The sequence below is a fragment of the Balaenoptera physalus genome (genome assembly GCF_965194825.1).
Source record: "Balaenoptera physalus genome assembly, chromosome: 2".
In the NCBI taxonomy this organism is placed as follows: Eukaryota; Metazoa; Chordata; class Mammalia; order Artiodactyla; family Balaenopteridae; genus Balaenoptera; species Balaenoptera physalus.
This window is the reverse complement of record NC_138883.1, coordinates 90,559,778-90,577,691: the sequence shown is the minus strand read 5'-3', so window position 1 is coordinate 90,577,691 and position 17,914 is coordinate 90,559,778. Positions and strand designations below refer to the sequence as shown.

General features: G+C 39.0%; 1 protein-coding gene across 8 annotated transcripts in view; it reads right to left on the bottom strand.

The window, feature by feature from the left end:
• Positions 1-326: 326 nt before the first annotated feature.
• The window catches only part of ATP8B4 (ATPase phospholipid transporting 8B4 (putative)), a 314,688-nt gene continuing 297,100 nt past the window's right edge, over positions 327-17,914 (bottom strand). For all 8 annotated transcript variants that reach the window (XM_082452990.1, XM_082452991.1, XM_082452995.1 and 5 more), the window contains 4 exons: positions 12,351-12,596; positions 6,718-6,856; positions 3,762-3,892; positions 327-2,097 (listed from right to left, as the gene is read on the bottom strand). In XM_082452990.1, the coding sequence (XP_082309116.1) occupies positions 1,816-2,097; positions 3,762-3,892; positions 6,718-6,856; positions 12,351-12,596 (798 nt within the window). In that variant the 3' untranslated portion in view covers positions 327-1,815. The remainder of the gene's footprint in view (positions 2,098-3,761; positions 3,893-6,717; positions 6,857-12,350; positions 12,597-17,914) is intronic.

Below are 17,914 nucleotides of genomic sequence, written 5' to 3'. Positions count from 1 at the left end.
AGAACAGGGAATATCTAAAAGCATTAACTATGATTAAACCACTGTATTAGGCTCTTTTATATATATCTCATTTGATCCCATTCAGGAAAAGTTATCCCAGACTTGGAAATTAAGGTCAAAAAAAAAAAAAAAAAAAGGATTGTGTGATCCATTAATATCATGCTAGCCCATTATCCATCAAGCCCACCCAAGGGCCATCTGACTCTTTTGGGAAATATAACTTTGACTAATAATGCAATAAGGACCAGATTAAGGATTCTGTAAAGTTGGAGGATGATTTATAGAAAATTGATAAGGCATGATGATCATTTATTTTTGTTTTCTGATGATAGAGAAATTTACCTCCAAGGTTATAGTTACTATATAAAAATACCTCCAAGGTTATTTCCCTTTAGAATACTAACCAGTTTTAGATCTTACTTTGCAATCTCATTTCATCAATGCCTTTTCCACTGATTACTTAAATTCCAGTTCTTCACATTTGCTCTTGTATTCTGATTGAGTTAAATGGCACTTAACTCATCATCTATTCACATGAGAATTATGTTTTCAATGATTTAAGAATTTGTGCTTTGACAATCCTCGAACAACCACGTGAGGTAGGTAGTATATCCTCATTTTACAGAGGAAGAAACTGAGTCTCAGAGGAAGCACATTACCTGCCCAAGCTTACAGAGGTAAGAAGTGACAGAACTGGAGTTTGAACACAAATATGCTTGAATTCTTTTACAGATACTATACTGATGACTCACATATGCACTCAAATTTGGACTGGAACATCTCCAAAAACTCAACCTCATGTGTTTGAATTATGAATATGACAGCTGAATATCAAAACCAACTAACTCTGAATGACCTACACCTGCATATTTAAATAAGTAATTAAAAAGACTATTAATTTGGTTTCAAATCTGAACTTTTTAAAACTGGAAATGTTGAAAGTATTTGCACATACATTACATGGAATAGTATCATCAAAGTGTGAAACTCCAGTGCTTTGCTGAGTCCATTAATAGCTCTAGATGAGGCAGAGAAAATAACTACTGAAGTTGTTATAAAAGTCATTGAAAAGTATTTTTAGAATACTTTCCAGAGTCTCTCTTTGACATTTCATGAACATGTCCCTGAGAATTTTTTGAATTAAATTTGACCAAATTGTCAGCCTATTCCACTGTAAAGATGTTCAGTCTACTTTGTCTGTAGACTAGTAGAACAATGTGGAATACCAACATGTTTTTCTGCTCTTCAGGCCTGAAGGTGATTTGTTGTCCTGGCTGAACACACAGGTAGGGATCAAGGCTGGACAGTGAGAAGCTGCTGTAAGTCTGGAAGCACCTTAGTGTACAATGTGTACCTTTTAAATCTTAAAAGTGTATCTTGGGAACGGCTGATCTTACCTATATAAGTGTTAATCTGTCACAAGGATGCTTTTCAGCTGGGATATATGCCTTGTGAATGCACCCTTTTATTCACCTGAAGACCCATTCTCTGTATATGCAGATTTACAAGTGTTTCTCCATAAATAAGATTCTAAAGTACAGATCGATTGGTATCTAGGTTGATAAAAAAAAAAACCTGTGCTGGTATTGTGAGGGTTTTGTCCACCAACTCATGAATTGGACAGTGACCTCTGACCTGGTTTTCAGTAGAGCACGTCTCTGTTGGATGGCACTGGCCACTGTCTGACACAGATTTAGGTTAAGCGAGGCCATCTGCCCCACCCCTAGCCCCTGATCTTAAACTCTGGAGCCAGCTAATTTCAGCTCCAGACGAAGTGAAAAGAAAGATAACTGTGTGGTTCAAATTCATCTTGACTCACAGTTTCACTGTTTTATCCTGGCTAAAGCTGCTCACTGTGTCTGTGGTTTTCTTACATAAATTTTCAATCCAGCTAGTGCTATTATACAGTGTCTTTTCCAACCCTGATGTCGGGGGTGGATTTTTAGCTCGCATATTTTTTCCAGATGTGATAAGCTCTCCATAGCCCTCTTGGTGAGCAAAAGCATATCCAGATCTTCTCGAGCTTGATCTCCGAGTCTGAGGCTTTCGGCTACGCAGGGGTCTTGCCTTCTTTTGAGCCTTCTGCCACTGGCGGATCTGGAGACAAAGGAGACCCAGAGTGAGATAAAGCATCCAGATGATAGACTCCATGCAGTGGGCCGCTTTGTGAAGTGAAAGTCTTTTCTGTAAAAACAACATCAATGATAACCAAGTACTCAACTTCACTGCAAAATCAAGTTTTTCACCTAAAAGCCAAGCAATTTTCTACCCAAAAGATTACACTGGATACTGGTTAGTTTTTATCTCTACTGAGAGAGAGACTATTAAGCAAACAAGAAGTGTTAAGACAAATTTCATTATTGTCCCCATCTCATACATCCACCTTAAGTGAACAGGAACATACTTTTGTACAGAAAGATTTTCTAACGTGCACCAGCCAAATACAGTCAGTATAAAAATTTACAGACCCATTTGCCCCATATAAGTCTTTATTCTCTCTTTTAGAGGTTCTCAGGATCCAACAGTCATTAGTAACTGGACTAAGAGAAAATTTAGAACATGAGAGTCAGAAAATTTCAAACTCTTGTGGTAGGTCAAAGTACCACGGGATTTTCAGTGTTTTGATTTCTTTGGGGTTTTTTTGTGGTCTTTTGAAGAGCTCAACATTGTTTGGGTGGGTTTCTAGCATTTCTTTCATTTCCCTATAATGCCGAGGAGGAAGAGATCCAAGGTTTGGTGCTCAGCACCTTGTTCTTTAGGTCAGCTGATCGATTGCTTGGCTTCTGACTTTCACGTCAGGAGAAAGCCATTAAGCAGAAAATCATGATGTGTATAAACATAGGAAGAAATGAGCATCAGCTTCCTTCAGCTCATCCATCATGTTCTGAGTTTACATCAGAATGAGCTCACAGAGCCAAAGGGAAAGGACAAACATAACAGGGGAATCCATGAATCATTTCAGAAGGAATCTCTTGGTACTTTGGCCCCAGAACACAAAGGATTTCATGATAAGGGAATTTCTACCTCAGTTCTTCTCAGCATCATCAGCCTGGTCACTCACCCCCTCAATATTTCCCCCTTCTCAAGACATAGCTACAAATGCATCTCTTCTGTCTCCTTTTCTCATCTATCTGGGTCCTGACCTAACTTGACATTGTGTTGCTTATACCCCTCTTTCCATAAAATACTGAAATATGTTCTGTTAATCCCTTGACTTAGGTATTTCTAGAATCTATTCTTTCTGTTTTTCTTCTAACTTTATATTTTCCAATCCAGCTATCATGTTGCTGTTCCCTTTCTTAATCTGTTCAGAAAGTAACCTCTCTCCCATGTTTAACAATCTGCCACTATATTTCTACAGAAATTTAGAGCCCCTTCACCTCATACTTTGCTTGTCTCCCTTTACTTTCCCCAAGTCAGTAACTTTCCCTCTAGCTTGCCTTTGCCTTGGAGCAAATGTCCAAAATGCTGCCAGCAAGCTTGTTTTTTTTAAAGTCAACTTTTAAAAATATCCAATTTAACTTGTAATTTACAACTCCCCACCTACAGTTAGTGTAGACAGTTATCTTCATTGGCACTGCCAGGGCTAGTATGTTCAGTTGTGGGCAGTTCCAGCTACTGTGATGTGATGCCGTGCACCTGTAGGTGTTTGCTGATGGGAAGTTCATTAGCTCTTTTCTGGACTTCTCTAATCAGGCAGAGGACATGATTCCAAGAGCAAAGAACCAACCGCTCAAGTACCCAGCAGCACTACAACATACCTGATCACTCAGGGTTGGGAATAAATCCACCTTCAAAAATCTGAATGCCACCACAGGCATAACTGAAGCCACTATCGTTAAGAGAATAACAAGCCAGATGCACTTCTGGGTCAAGGAATGTCGTGCATTTCCTATTATTAAAGAAAAATAAACATTGTGATTATAAATAAAACTGAATTATTGAATTAGTTGGTTCTTTGTCTATTCCCATAAGGTCTTTTTTGAAAGGGACTTTTGGACCACCTAGGAGAACCACTGGGTATCTTCCCCAGTATATCATATGCTCAGTGGTGATAAGAATGCAAGAATGGTAAGATCACCCTTGGGAACTGCTTCACGGCCTGATCACTAGGGGACTGCCAGCCAGAGCCAAGCATTCTCTGATCCAGGCTCAGTCCAGCTTCACTCATGAAGCAGAATTCTCTCATCCAGCCTCAAAATCCCTCAACTACAAAGCAGCCATTATTTTTAAAGGCACATTTTACCCTTATGGATTCAAACAAAACTATCATATCAAAACCACACAGTGTATGTTCTGAATGCAGGTACAATCGCAAACACTGGTCTTCTCAACTGGCTATGTCATAAAAGGTGAGCTGTATCCACTACAGGGTCAACCTTTTAAATTCAGGCAACAGCCCCCAAAAACCTGCCTCAAAGGGACTTACCAATCTCTCTAGTGTTCACTCGGTTATGAAGTACTCAAGGTTCCAAGGAGATCAGAGACGCTCCTGGGTTTGTGAAAAGAGCATTCTCCACACTGGGAAACCACTGATTTAGCCATACAATATTCTAGTTCAATAGAGTAGTGAAACTCATTTCCAAGCCTGGAGCCAGTTTTCTTATTTATTTTATACTCACACCTCGTATACTGGGATGTTTGTTTAAACAAAGCAATAAGGGTCAGTAAGGCAGGCAGACAAACTATACGGAAGATGTCAACCCTACTTATGTTACCAAAATGAACTGTTGTTCCTGTTGGTTTTCTAGGCATATGATACCTCCAATTATCCAGGTTCCCCCTCCCAATGCTATAGTTAACACAATTTTAATGGGCTTTGGGTGTGATGCTTGGCTCCTTATTGGACTGTCTGCATTTTCTGTCTTAGGAGGATAGACTCTGCCCACCAAAGAGCACTTGATTGCATTTGCCTGGGCAGAAACAAACTTGACTCAGTAAATTAAATGTCTCTTTGAGCTCCCTGAAGCTCAGTACCCCCAGGCATGGCTGGAAAAACAAGCATCACTTTAAAACCACACTCCTGCTTGCTGCTGGCTACTAAGGAAAAAAAAATCTTCTTAAACCTCAATGTTGATTTAAGTTTTGAAAAGTCTCATTGGAACCCAGTAATTAATTCCTGGAATGGCATGTGCTTAGAGAGTGGTCCCCACACAAACTACTTTCTCCAGTTGAGGCATTCCAGTCTCATTATGCATGTTCGAATGCTGTCTTAGGACTGGAAGTCTTCTGGTTAATGCACTGAACTTTCAGATTTGGCAACCAAAAAGAAAAGAAAAACCTTAAAAGTAGTTTAAATGGCTCTTTTTTTCCTAATATGTTTGTTTATTCTTATTCACAACCATCATGTTTATAGATGGTTGGAATCTTTTGATAAGTAAAGGATTAACATTACATATTAAGTAAGAGAGGTACAATTTAAAGATTTCCATGTACACACAGAGGAAGGCCAAAATTGAATACAATACTCTTAAGCATATACGTGCATTTAAATGGAATTGCAATTTCAGGTGCCTTTGGAAATGTATAACCCTATAATTGCTCTTATTTTGCTTTCTACATGAATCAGTCTTCTAAGAATTATTTTTCTAGACTGGATTTCCCAACTAGTGGATGCAAATCCGTCTTGCCTAATCGAGCTCAAGTAGGTTGTCACTATGTATCTCTCTTTTCCACAGTTTGCTGGGATGAACTCAGAAACATCACTGTTAACCAACTTATTTCACACACACTAGAGATTTCAAAACTTCTTTAAAAGTCTATTAATAGCCCCACTGTGTAAAGCTCAGTGGCCCTTGCTGGGAATCATTTTGAAATGTGGAGTGCAATGATAGTATACTCCAAAGATAGACCAGATATATACTCTTTGTAGAATCATAGAATCTCAGGGGTTTAAGGGATTTTAGGAGGTCTTTTGCTACCCATCTGCTGTTCGATGTCCCCAACCAGTAACCAAGCCACATTTGCTTTCATCATCATCTTCATCATCATTGTGGCTAACATTTACCTAAAAAGTATTATGTGCCAGGCTACATGCTAAGCATTTCATATGCATTATGTCATTTAACCCTCACCAATTTCCTATAGAAGTAGGAACTATTAACATCCCCACGTTTAGAACTGAAGACATTAAGGCATGAAGAGGAAAAGAAACTTGCCTAAGGTCACACAGCTTATAAGTGGCAGAGATGACACTTGAACACTGGCTGTCTAACTACAGAGCCTATTCTTGGTGCCACTCATGGCCTATGTCCAGCAATTTTTAAAAGGCTCTAAATTATACATTATTTCTTTTCTAAATGCAAATAAGTTCCACAGGTAAACTCTGGCAGAAATGTTGGTGATGATGTGGCATAAAAGGGAAAGCCTGGCATTTCTTTCTCTTCCCTCTATCATACATGAACTTCACAGGTTTTTCAGGTATCCCTGATCTATATGTGCTATGCCTCTTATTTGGAAAGGGACAGACTACTGCATCTGGGCTGTTAGGAACCTGTAAGCAGCTATCTCAGTGATTCTGCATCTAGTAGGGACAGCAAAACCTAATCTTTTGGAGCTCACTTCAAGCCTGTAAGCCCTCAGATGTCCGGTTCAATCAATTCCTAGAGACAGAATTATTGGTCATCCCTAATCCCACCAAAAAAAAGAAAATAAATTACAAAGACAAATCAATGACAACTGGACAGTAGGCCCCAGCAAATAGTAGGACTCACTTACCAACAAATGGAAACTGGCTTGGGAAGATGCCAAAGAGGCCATTACTGTGCATGGTAAATAAAATGGAGAAATAAGTGGCAATACTGCCCCAGACAAAGACATGATTAATGACAGTCCAGTAACTGGTATCCAAGGCTATCTGTAAATAAAGTCAAACACAAAGGGGAGATGGTGGAGGATTAAAAGGGCATCATTTTACTGAGTAATGTTTCCTCAGAACTGTTCTGTGAGAAGACAGTTGCACTTGTCTAGTTTCCAGCCAATCATAGGCCTCACCACTTTCTGCACAACACAGGGGACTAATGTGACATTTCTGGTAGACAATTGACTTTAGGACTTATATCTGCAAGCCATTATATCTAGCAACGTTGAGTCAAACATCAGGAAATAAAATGTTACACTTTTTTTAAGTGAGAAATAAGAAAGCAGAATGGTTTCTAATTTCAAAGCTACTTTCCAAGTTGCTCTCAAAATTTTTCTATTGGAAAACTATTTTTCATAGTGAGCAAGTGCAACATTTTAAAATCTGTACATAGGGCTTCCCCGGTGGCACAGTGGTTAAGAATCCACCTGCCAATGCAGGGGACACGGGTTCGAGCCCTGGTCCGGGAAGATCCCACATGCCGCGGAGCAACTAAGCCTGTGCACCACAACTACTGAGCCTGCACTCTAGAGCCCGTGAGCCACAACTACTGAGCCCATGAGCCACAACTACTGAAGCCCGTGCACCTAGAGCCCGTGCTCCGCAACAAGAGAAGCCACCACAATGAGAAGCCTGCGCACCGAAATGAGGAGTAGCCCCCGCTCGCCGCAACTAGAGAAAGCCCATGCGCTCAGCAACGAAGACCCAACGCAGCCCCAAAAATAAATAAATTAATTAATTAATTTTAAAAAACACCTAAAAAAAAAACTGTACATAGATTTTCATATGACCATTTTGACACAGGTATAATCTGTTTACATCAATATTCTAATTCGTTCTGGTTATCATTTAAGTTATTCAAATAATAGCAAAGAAAAATCCTTAATCCACTCTTGGCATAAAATTCAGAAACTGGGGTTCATGGTGATCTGGGAACATGCTCACAAGCCCTTCTCCCTTCCAATAACTTGTTACGGCAGCGCAGCTGAAAAAGAGTAACCTGTTATGGGGAAACCAAGAAAGCCACTGGTGAATATGAACACTTGAGTTCTCAGAGAAAAAAAAAGTAGGTTCTAGCATCCTTATTTGCATATCAGAGGCACAAAATGGTCCAAGTGAAGGTTTGCATTTCTAGCACAGTCTGATGCAAGGCCACAGATTTACTGCCTGCCTGAGGGGCTCTACCTACATAGTAAACAGATCACTCTCTGCACATGGAGACATACTTCCCCTTCCCACATGACGTTTACTGTCCTTTAAAATGATGCCCCATAAAAAGAATGCTGGCAGCCTTGATGAAACTGCAGGGGTGCTAAAGGGACAGCCTTTGCTTTCTTCAAGAGGCCTGAGAACAGAGAGCCCTGCTTTCCATGCCTCAGCAAAGAGATGCTGGCTTTCCAGTTCATTTGTCGAGACATTAGACCAAAATCTGCATCTGTACCTTTCACCACCTGTCAGTTCATCACCATTAAGAGACACCAGTAGCCTGACCTGTGTGGGTATGAGTAGGCAAAGAAAAATCACAACCAATTTAAGAGGACGCAATTGAAAAAAAAACAAGAACAATTGGCTCCTGTTGAGGCAGAACTAATGGGAAAGACAGACAAGCACTATAACAACAACAAAAAAAGTAATGAGAACTCTTAAGGAGATGCAATTAGATCATAAAAAAAAATTCTGGAAGAAATAAAAGCATTATTTCTGAATTTAAAAATTCAGTAGAGAAACCAAACAATAATAGTCACTGATGAGAACTGAATTAATATTCTGGGAAAAACAAATGGAAACAATATCTCATAACAGGGCAAAAACTTGAAGAAATGGGAACCATGTCCAAAAAGATATGAGACACGGATGGCAAATCCATAGATGTCAGATCCATGGTCCCAATATAAGAAATAATGGCATCATAGAAAGAGGAAAAGAAAGAAAGAGAGAAGTAGCAATCAAAGAAATGACAGAGAAAACTGCTCTGGGATAACAAACAGCAAAGATTTTCAGATTGGGAGGGTACTGTAAATTCTAGGAAAATCAATGAAAGAAGTTATGTTCTGGTGACATTTGTGAAGTCCAAGGATAAAGAACATAAGCTTCTAGACACAGAAGATATTATTTACAAAGGAAAGAGAATCAACTTAATATCAAACTGCTACACTGCAACGGATGTAGTGGAAAATCATTTACAAAGTTCCTAAAGAAAAATGCTCTGATTTAAGAATCTTATGCCCATCCAATATATCATTGAGTAAAGATAAAGAAAGATTTGAACTCAAAAGTATACCATCTATGTACCCCTTCTGCAGAAATTACTCAAGCTTAGACAGAGAGGAAAGGATGTTAATGCCGCTCTCAAAATGAGCTTATTCACAAAATTCCTGAAACTTATTCTGTGTGTTAAGGACAGCAGTGTCTGATTGAAGCCATGCTTTCATGATGGATGCCTTAGCTGTGTCAGAGGCTTCCAAGTCACTCCATTATCTCCTCCTCTGCTACAGAATTGAACACAGGGGAACTAGGCATGGAGAGTTCACAAAGCACCCATATGCTTTATTTAGTTGTGAAACACACAAACAGAACTCCTCTTTGAGTGGAGAAATCTGGTTCTGATTTTGGATGCTACCTGTCTGACTGAATTTTGGACTTCCAAGATGTAGAGTGTTAGATGGCTTTGGTTTGCACTTAATGATACTCACTTAGATGGATCAAGGCATGGCAGAGATGCCATTTAAAAGCAGTATATTTACATTTGATTCATTCAATCTATTAAATATTTATTGAGTCATGAAGAGAAAGTCTGGGGTTTAACAAGATCTTTCATTGGATATAAGAGGCTAAGATTTGTAAAAGACATTGTTTATAGGATAGAAAAAGGACTCGCCACAGGCAATTCAAACTCTATAAAAATTAAGCCCTTGATTTATACTTTCCCCTTCAAAAAAAACACCCCCCAAAAAAACCACACACAAAAAAAGACAAAAAACAGAGGTGACATGGCTTAACATATCCACCCAGAGGTACAGACTTTAATGGATTGGAAAGCTTTTGTAAATTCTAACTCAATATCTAATGGTATTGTCCACCATTTGCATAAAAGAAGAAATAGAAACAAACTCAAGATGCCTGATGAAGATCAATGGATCATCAAAAATCATTCTTACCAGATGGGGATGTAAATCGGTGCAGCCACTATGGAAAACATTATGGAGGTTCCTCAAGAAATTAAAACTAGAGTTGTCATATAATCCAGCAATCCCACTCCTGGGCACGTATCTGGACAAAACTGTAATTTGAAAAGATACATGTACCCCAGTGTTCATAGCAGCACTGTTTACAATAGCCAGGTCATGGAAGCAAGTGTCCATTGACAGATGAACGAATAAAGAAGATGTGTGTGTGTATGTGTGTATGTGTGTGTGTGTGTGTGTGTGCATATATGTGTGTGTGTATATATATATATATATATATATATATATATATATATATATATGCACACCCACAGTGAAATACTACTCAGTCATTAAAACGAATGAAATAATGCCATTTCTAGCAACATGGACGGACCTAGAGATGATCATACTAAGTGAAGTAAGTCAGAAAGAGAAAGACAAATGCCATATGCTATCACTATATGTCAAATCTAAAATATGATACAAATGAACTTATTTACAAAACAGACTCACAGACATAGAGATCAGACTTGTGGTTGCCAAGGAGGTGGGGGGGTGGTTGGGAGAGGGATGGATTAGGAGTTTGGGATTAGCAGATGCAAACTAGAGTAAGTCCCCTACATACGAACCTTCAAGTTGTGAACTTTCAAAGATGCGAACGTGCGTTCACATGTCCAATCATGTAAGTTAGTTCATGTGTCTGGCGTACATTGTCACGTGTGTGCATCCTCTACAAGTGGTTGTGCTTTTGTGTACTTTACTGTAGAGTACTGTATAGCGTACAGTAGTACAGTATCTTTATTTCAAGCTAGATCTGCAAGAGGACGACTTCATTGAACTCCTTGCTGTGCAACACGAGGAGCTTACTAATGAAAACCTGATGGAATTGGAGGCCCAGAGAAAGGATGAAGAGAGACAAGAGGAAGAAGAAGTAACTGAAGAACCGAAGAGATTCACAATGCAGGAAATGGCAAGGGGTTGTGTAGAATGGTACGTGAATGTTGCACTGGCCGTTCAGAATGCAGTCCAGTGCCACCATGTCATCTATGACTAGAAAAAAAGAGCTACCACCCAGACATCACTGGACTGTTTTTTCAAGAGGGTAGATAGATTGAATCCAGCAAGGAACCAGAACCTATGCCATCAACGTCAGGCATGAGTGAAACTGCAGCTTGTCCTCCATCTCCTATTGCTGACAATGGTTCAGCTCTATCACCTCCCACCTCCTCTCCCTCCTCGAGTCAGTAACTCTTCTTGCCTGTTCACTCGATGCCAGCCCCTGTGTGCCAGCTGTTGTACTATACTACTGTACTTTTCAAGGTACCGTATTACAAGATTAAAAAGGTTTTCTTTATTTTTTGTGTTTGTTTTTTATGTATTATTTGTGTGAAAAGTATTATAAACCTAATACAGCACAGTACTATATAGCCGATTGTGTTAGTTGGGTACCTAGGCTAACTTTGTTGGACTTAGGAACAAATTGGACTTACGAACCAAACACACTCTCAGAACAGAACTCGTTTGTATGTAGGGGACTTACTGTATTATATATAGAAGGAATAAAGAACAAGGTCCTACTATATAGCACAGGAAACTACATTCAATATCCTGTGATAAACCATAATGGAAAAGAATATGATATGTATGTGTATAACTGATTCACTTTGTTATAAAGCAGAAACTAACACACCATTGTAAAGCAATTATACTCCAATAAAGATGTTTAAAAAAAAAAAAGAATATGAAAAAGAATATATTTATGTATAACAGAATCACTTTGCTGTACACCAGAAACACAACATTGTAAATTAACTATACTTCAATAAAATGAATTTTAAAAAAATCATTCCTACCAGAAAAACTTCTATGAATTTGAGATTCGGATGTGCCACATACATAGCGTTGAACCTCTTGATAATTCCACAGAAATGTACTGCCAAGTAAACGTTATATCTCACTTTGAAACCTGGAAGTTACTAAGTCTTATAGAAGTCATGGGAAAGTTTCTGTTATCATTGGAAAAATTTTCTTCCAAGAAGACAGCACAAGGAGGAAGTAGTAGTATAATCATTTCTCTTTACATGCAACGTGCAGTCCCAAGAAGTGATTGATTCATCGTGAGGTTTCCACTAACGTGGAGGTTATAGACACCCAATGCTAATCTCCTACATCTGGAAATTTATGTTAAAGCTTCCTGTTTTAATCTCAAAGTGTGTAGTTAAAAAGAAAACCCCAGTATTCCTTTAAAATTACTGTCAACAAATGAAACAGAATTTTAAAAGGTGTAAAGCCATCAAATTAAGATATTTCCACCAGTAGGTTACCTGCACACTGACCACAATGACCAAAGACGTGGCCATGGTCACTGCAAAAGATTGGTAGTCTGCAATGTGCTGTCCGTCTTCTCCAGCCACGTTGTAAAAGGCCCCGTACGGGATGAAGAAAAGGACTAATGAGGTGTAGATTCCATGTGCCACGCAGATGAAAAATTTATGCTTGTTAAAAAGTAGATTCAGCTGTCCAGGTTTGTAGAGCTGGGGACAATCCATGCTATTCTGGTCATTAACATCCTGTCAACAGAGAGTTACTTCAGTGGAAGAGGCTTGAGGAGAATTTAGAGAGACCCTGAATTTCCTATCTCCAGAAATAGCACATGCATATCTAAGCATGCCCTAATATACACTACTCATTATTTTGTTTTCATTCCCACTGTAACCCAAAGGATAATAAAATGATCCCACTTTATATAGAGAACTTGAATCTCCAAGAGAGACTCATGAGAGGCCACACAGCTCTTATGGCAGAACCAGAACTTGATTGCACGCAGATATCTGGCTTCAAATTGAAGTTTCTTTCCTGTATTCTCCTGCAGCTGCATTCATGCCCCCAGAATTTTAGTACATCCTGTGCAACCAGTGGGCCCCAGGGGTTAATTGCCAAGGCAGTGAGTGGTAGTGACCAGGGGATGTCAGCAGAGAGCTGCAGAGTCAGAATTGGCCAACCTGAGTTCCCAACTTTGGGGGAAGCGTGAGCAGGAGAAAGGGAACTGGGAAAGGGGGAACTGGATGTGGGTTTCCAGGTGGAAGGGAGCTGAGCCTGAAGAGGTGAGTGTTCTACCCTGGGAGGATTCCACGGGCAGTTACCAGGTGTTCAGGACAAAGAACTTAGACAGAATGAGAAGGCGTCATGTCTGGGCCCAACAGAGTCCTGGGAGAAACTAAAGCTGTGCTTCTCAAACTTCATGTGCACACTAATAACCTGCGGTACAGATTATAATTCAGTAGGTTTGGGGTGGGGCCTGAGACTGCATTTCCAACAAGCTCCAAAGCAATGCTGATGACCACAGTGTGAGCACCACAGCCAAAAAGTATGGCAAGGACTGACCACTGGCAACATCACAGGATCACGGGTAAGGTGAAGCAGCCAAAGAGGGAGCAACGTAGGCATGAACTCTGGGAGCAGACCAAGTTCCCCTTCCTGCCTGTGGGATGACCCAGGCCTTGCCAAATGGAGTCCCATGAAGAACACTGATGTAGTCTCTTTGGGAAGTCCATTTCTGAGATGCTAGTGGGTGCTTCTTTCCCCAGTCCAGTGACTGATAAGGTTATATACACAGGCTTTGAAGCCAGACAATCCTGAGTTCAAACCCCAGCTCTGCTGCTTAGCAGGTGTGTAGTCTTGGACCTGTCATTTAACCTGTGTGCGCCTCAGTTTCCTCATCTCCAGAAGTACAAATGACAGCATCTCCCTCACAGGATCACTGTCGTGATGAAATGGGTATGTATTCAGCAGAGTTCTTACCACTGTTGTTGTAATTAAAAAACAGATGCTTCTATAAATAATAACAAAAGAATGATGATAGTAATAGTAACAACAGTAATAGTGTTGCAACCTCAGGGTCAAGTGGCCTACTGCTAGGTTGAGTTCTGTCACATATTGGCCATGTGACTTTAGGAAAGTAACCTGAACTTCTGAGTTTTGGTTTCCTCCTTATAAAATGAGCAGACCCATAGATGGTCACTGAGGCCTTCCAGCATAGCACCCCATGATCTGGAGATCAGTTTAAGTGCCAGAGTTGACAAAGCAGGAAAGGATAGGGGTATATACTCAACTTGATGGCAATAAGGGGCCTTATTATACACACAGTTGACCCTTGAACAACATGGGTTTGAAGTGAGCAGGTTCACTTACACACAGAATTTTTCAATAAATATGTACTATGTGATCCGCTGTTGGTTGAAACTGCAGATGTGGAACCATGGATGTGGAGGGCCAACTGTATAACTATAGGAGGATTTTTGACTGCATGGGGATGGGGCCCAAGGTGAGGGGGACCCCTAACCCTTCTCTTGTTTCAAGGATCAATCGTATATTTTTTCTCTATATCTCTTAGCCCTTAGGTTGTTTCCATATCTTACTTATTATAAATAATGCTGCAATGAACATAGGAGTGCATATATCTTTTCAAATTAGTGTTTTCGCTTTCTTCGGATAAGTACCCAGAAGTGGAATTGCTGGATCACTTGGTAGTTCTATTTTTAATTTTTTGAGGAACCTCCATACTGTTTTCCATTCTGTTCAGATTTTATACTTAATCATAGTTCAGTCTTGGTAGGATGTATGTTTCTAGGAATTTATCCATTTCTTTAAGTTGTCCAATTTGTTGGTGTATAACTGTTCATATTAGTCTCTTATGATCCTTGTATTTCTGTGGTCAGTTGTAATATAGCCTCTTTTATTTCTGATTTTATTTATTTGAGTCCTCTCTCTTCTTTTCTTGGTGAGTCTACCTAGAGGTCTGTCAAATTTGTTTATCTTTTCAAGGAACCAGCTCTTAGTTTCGTTGATCTTCTCTATTGTTTTCTTAGTCTCTATTTCATTTATTTCTGCTCTAATCTTTGTTATTTCCTTCCTTCTACTAACTTTGGGCTTTGTTTGTTCTTCTTTTTCTAGTTCCTTGAGGTGTAAAGGTAGGTTGTTTATCTGAGACGTTTCTTGTTTCTTGAGGTAGGCATTCATTACTATGAACTTCCCTCTTAAAACTGCTTTTACTGTATCCCACAAATTTTGGTATGTTATATTTCCATTTTAATTTGTCTCAAGGTTTTTTTAAATTTCCTTTTTGATTTCTTCTTTGACCCATTGGTATTCAGTAGCATGTCGCTTAATCCCCACATATATGTGAATTTTCCAGTTTTCTTCATGTAAGTAATTTCTAGTTAAATACCACTGTGGTTAGAAAGATGCTTGATATGATTTCAATCTCTTAAATTTATTAAAACTTTTTTGTGGCTTAACATATGGTCTGTCCTTTAAAATGTTCCATGTGCACTTGAGAAGAATTTGAATTTTGTTGCTTTTGGAGGGAATATTCTATATATATACATTGGGTGTATCTGGTATAACATGTCATTTAAGGCCAAAGTTTCTATATTGATTTTCTGCCTGAATGATATATCCATTGATCTAAGTGAGGTATTAAAGTTCCTTCTATTACTGTACTGCTGTCTATTTCTCACTTTATGTCTGTTAATATTTGTTTTATATATTTAAGTGCTCCTATGTTGAGTGTGTAAATATTTACAAATGTTATATTCTGTTGTTGGATTGATTCCTTTATCATTATGTAATGCCCATCTTTGTCTCTTATTAGCCTTTGTTTTAAAGTCTATTTAGTCTTATATAAGTTTAGCCATTCCAGCTTTCTTTTGGTTTCCATTTGCATGGAATATCTTTTTCCAGCCCCTCACTTTTAGTTTCTGTGTGTCTGCATCTAAAGTGAGTCTCTTGGAGGCTGCATATAGATGGGTCTTGGGTTTTGTTTTTTTTTTAATCCATTCAACCACTCTATTTGTTTTGATTAGAGAATTTAGTTCGTTTACATTTAAAGTAATTATTGATAGGTAGGTACTTATTGCCATTTTGTTCATTGTTTTCTGGCTATTTTTGTAATTCCTTTCTGTTCCTTTCTTCTTCTCTTGCTCTCTTCCTTTGTGGTTTAATGACTTTCTTTAGTGATATGCTTATATTTCTTTATATTTTGTGTATTTACTATAGGTTTTTGCTTTGTGGTAATACAAGGCTTATAAATAATACCATATCTATAATAGTCTATTTAAGTTGATAACTGCTTAAGTTTGATTCCATTCTAAAGCTCAACATTTTTCCTCTCCCCCCACATTTTATGTTTTTGATATCACATTTTACATCTTTTTATCTTGTGTATTACTTAACTAATTATTGTAATCATAGTTATCTTTACTACTTTTGTCTTTTAATATTCATACTAGCTTTATAAGTGATTAAACCACTACCTTTACTATATACAGTTGAGCCTTGAACAACACAGAGTTAAGGGCAACAATGCTCACACAGTCAAAAATCTGAATATAACTTTATGGTCGGCTCTCCATATTCATGGTTCCACATCCGTGGATTCACCCAGCTGTGGATTGTGTACCCACACAGTTCAAAACTGTGTTGTTCTGGGCTTCCCTGGTGGCGCAGTGCTTGAGAATCCGCCTGCCAATGCAGGGGACATGGGTTCGAGCCCTGGTCTGGGAAGATCCCACATGCCACGGAGCGGCTGGGCCCGTGCGCCACAACTACTGAGCCTGCGCGTCTGGAGCCTGTGCTCCACAACAAGAGAGGCCGCGATAGTGAGAGGCCCGCGCACCGTGATGAAGAGTGGCCCCCACTTGCCGCAACTAGAGAAAGCCCTTGCACAGAAACGCAGACCCAACACAGCCATAAATAAATAAATAAATAAATAAATAAAAAGCGAATAAAACTGTGTTGTTCAAACCTTTTGACTGAGATTTATTCCTTCACAAGTTTTCTTGTTACTAATTAGCACCTTTCTTTTCAGATTAAAGAAGCCCCTTTAACATTTCTCATAAAGCTGGCTTAGTAGTGATGAATTCCTCTATCTTTTGCTTGTCTGAAAAACTCTTTCTCTCTCCTTCAATTCTGAATGATAACCTTGCCAGGTAGAATATTCTTGGTGAAAGTTCTACCTTTCAACTTTGAATATATCATGTCACTCCCTTTTGGCCTGCAAAGTTTCTGCTGAAAAAAATCTGCTGATAGTCTTATGGGGGTTGCCTTGTATGTAATAAGTTGTTTTTCTCTTGCTGCTTTTAATATTATTTCTTTGTCTTTAACTTTTGACAGTTTGATTACAAAGTGTTCTTCTGTGGGTCTCTTTGGGTTCATCTTATTTGGAACTCTCTGAGCTTCCTGGGTCTGGATGTCTGTTTCCTTCCCAGGTTGGGGAAGTTTTCAGTCATTATTTCTACAAATACAATTTCTGCTCCTTTCTCTCTCTCTTCCCCTTCTGAGACCCATATAATGTGAATGTTGGTCTGTTTGATGTTGTCCTGTAAGTTCGTTAAGCTATCTTCACTTATTTTCATCCTGTTTTCTTTTTGCTGCTCTGATTGGGTGAGTTCCTGCCTTCAAGTTGACTGATCCTTCCTAATGTTTCATCTAGTCTGTTGTTGAACCCCTGTAGTGTATTAATCAGTTCAGCTCTTGTATTCTTCAGCTCTATGACTTCTACTTGGTATTTTCTTATATTTTTCATCTTTTTGTTGAAGTTATTTTGTTCATCCATTCTTCTCCCTCTTTAAGATCTTCTCTCTAAGATCATTGCTTTCCTCTGCTTCTTCATTTTGTTTGACTGTGTGTTTGTTTTCATACAGCTGACAAAACAAACACTTCTCCCTGTCTCCAAGAGTGGCCTCATGTAGGAGATAAACCTTATTGTTCAACCCTGCCCCAGCTCTTTGTTGTCTCTCAAACCTTCATGCTTGTTCAAACAGCCTATTATATTTTTAACGGCTCTCAGTAGTTGAGAATGTGCCAAGACATGTCAGTGTCAGGGTCA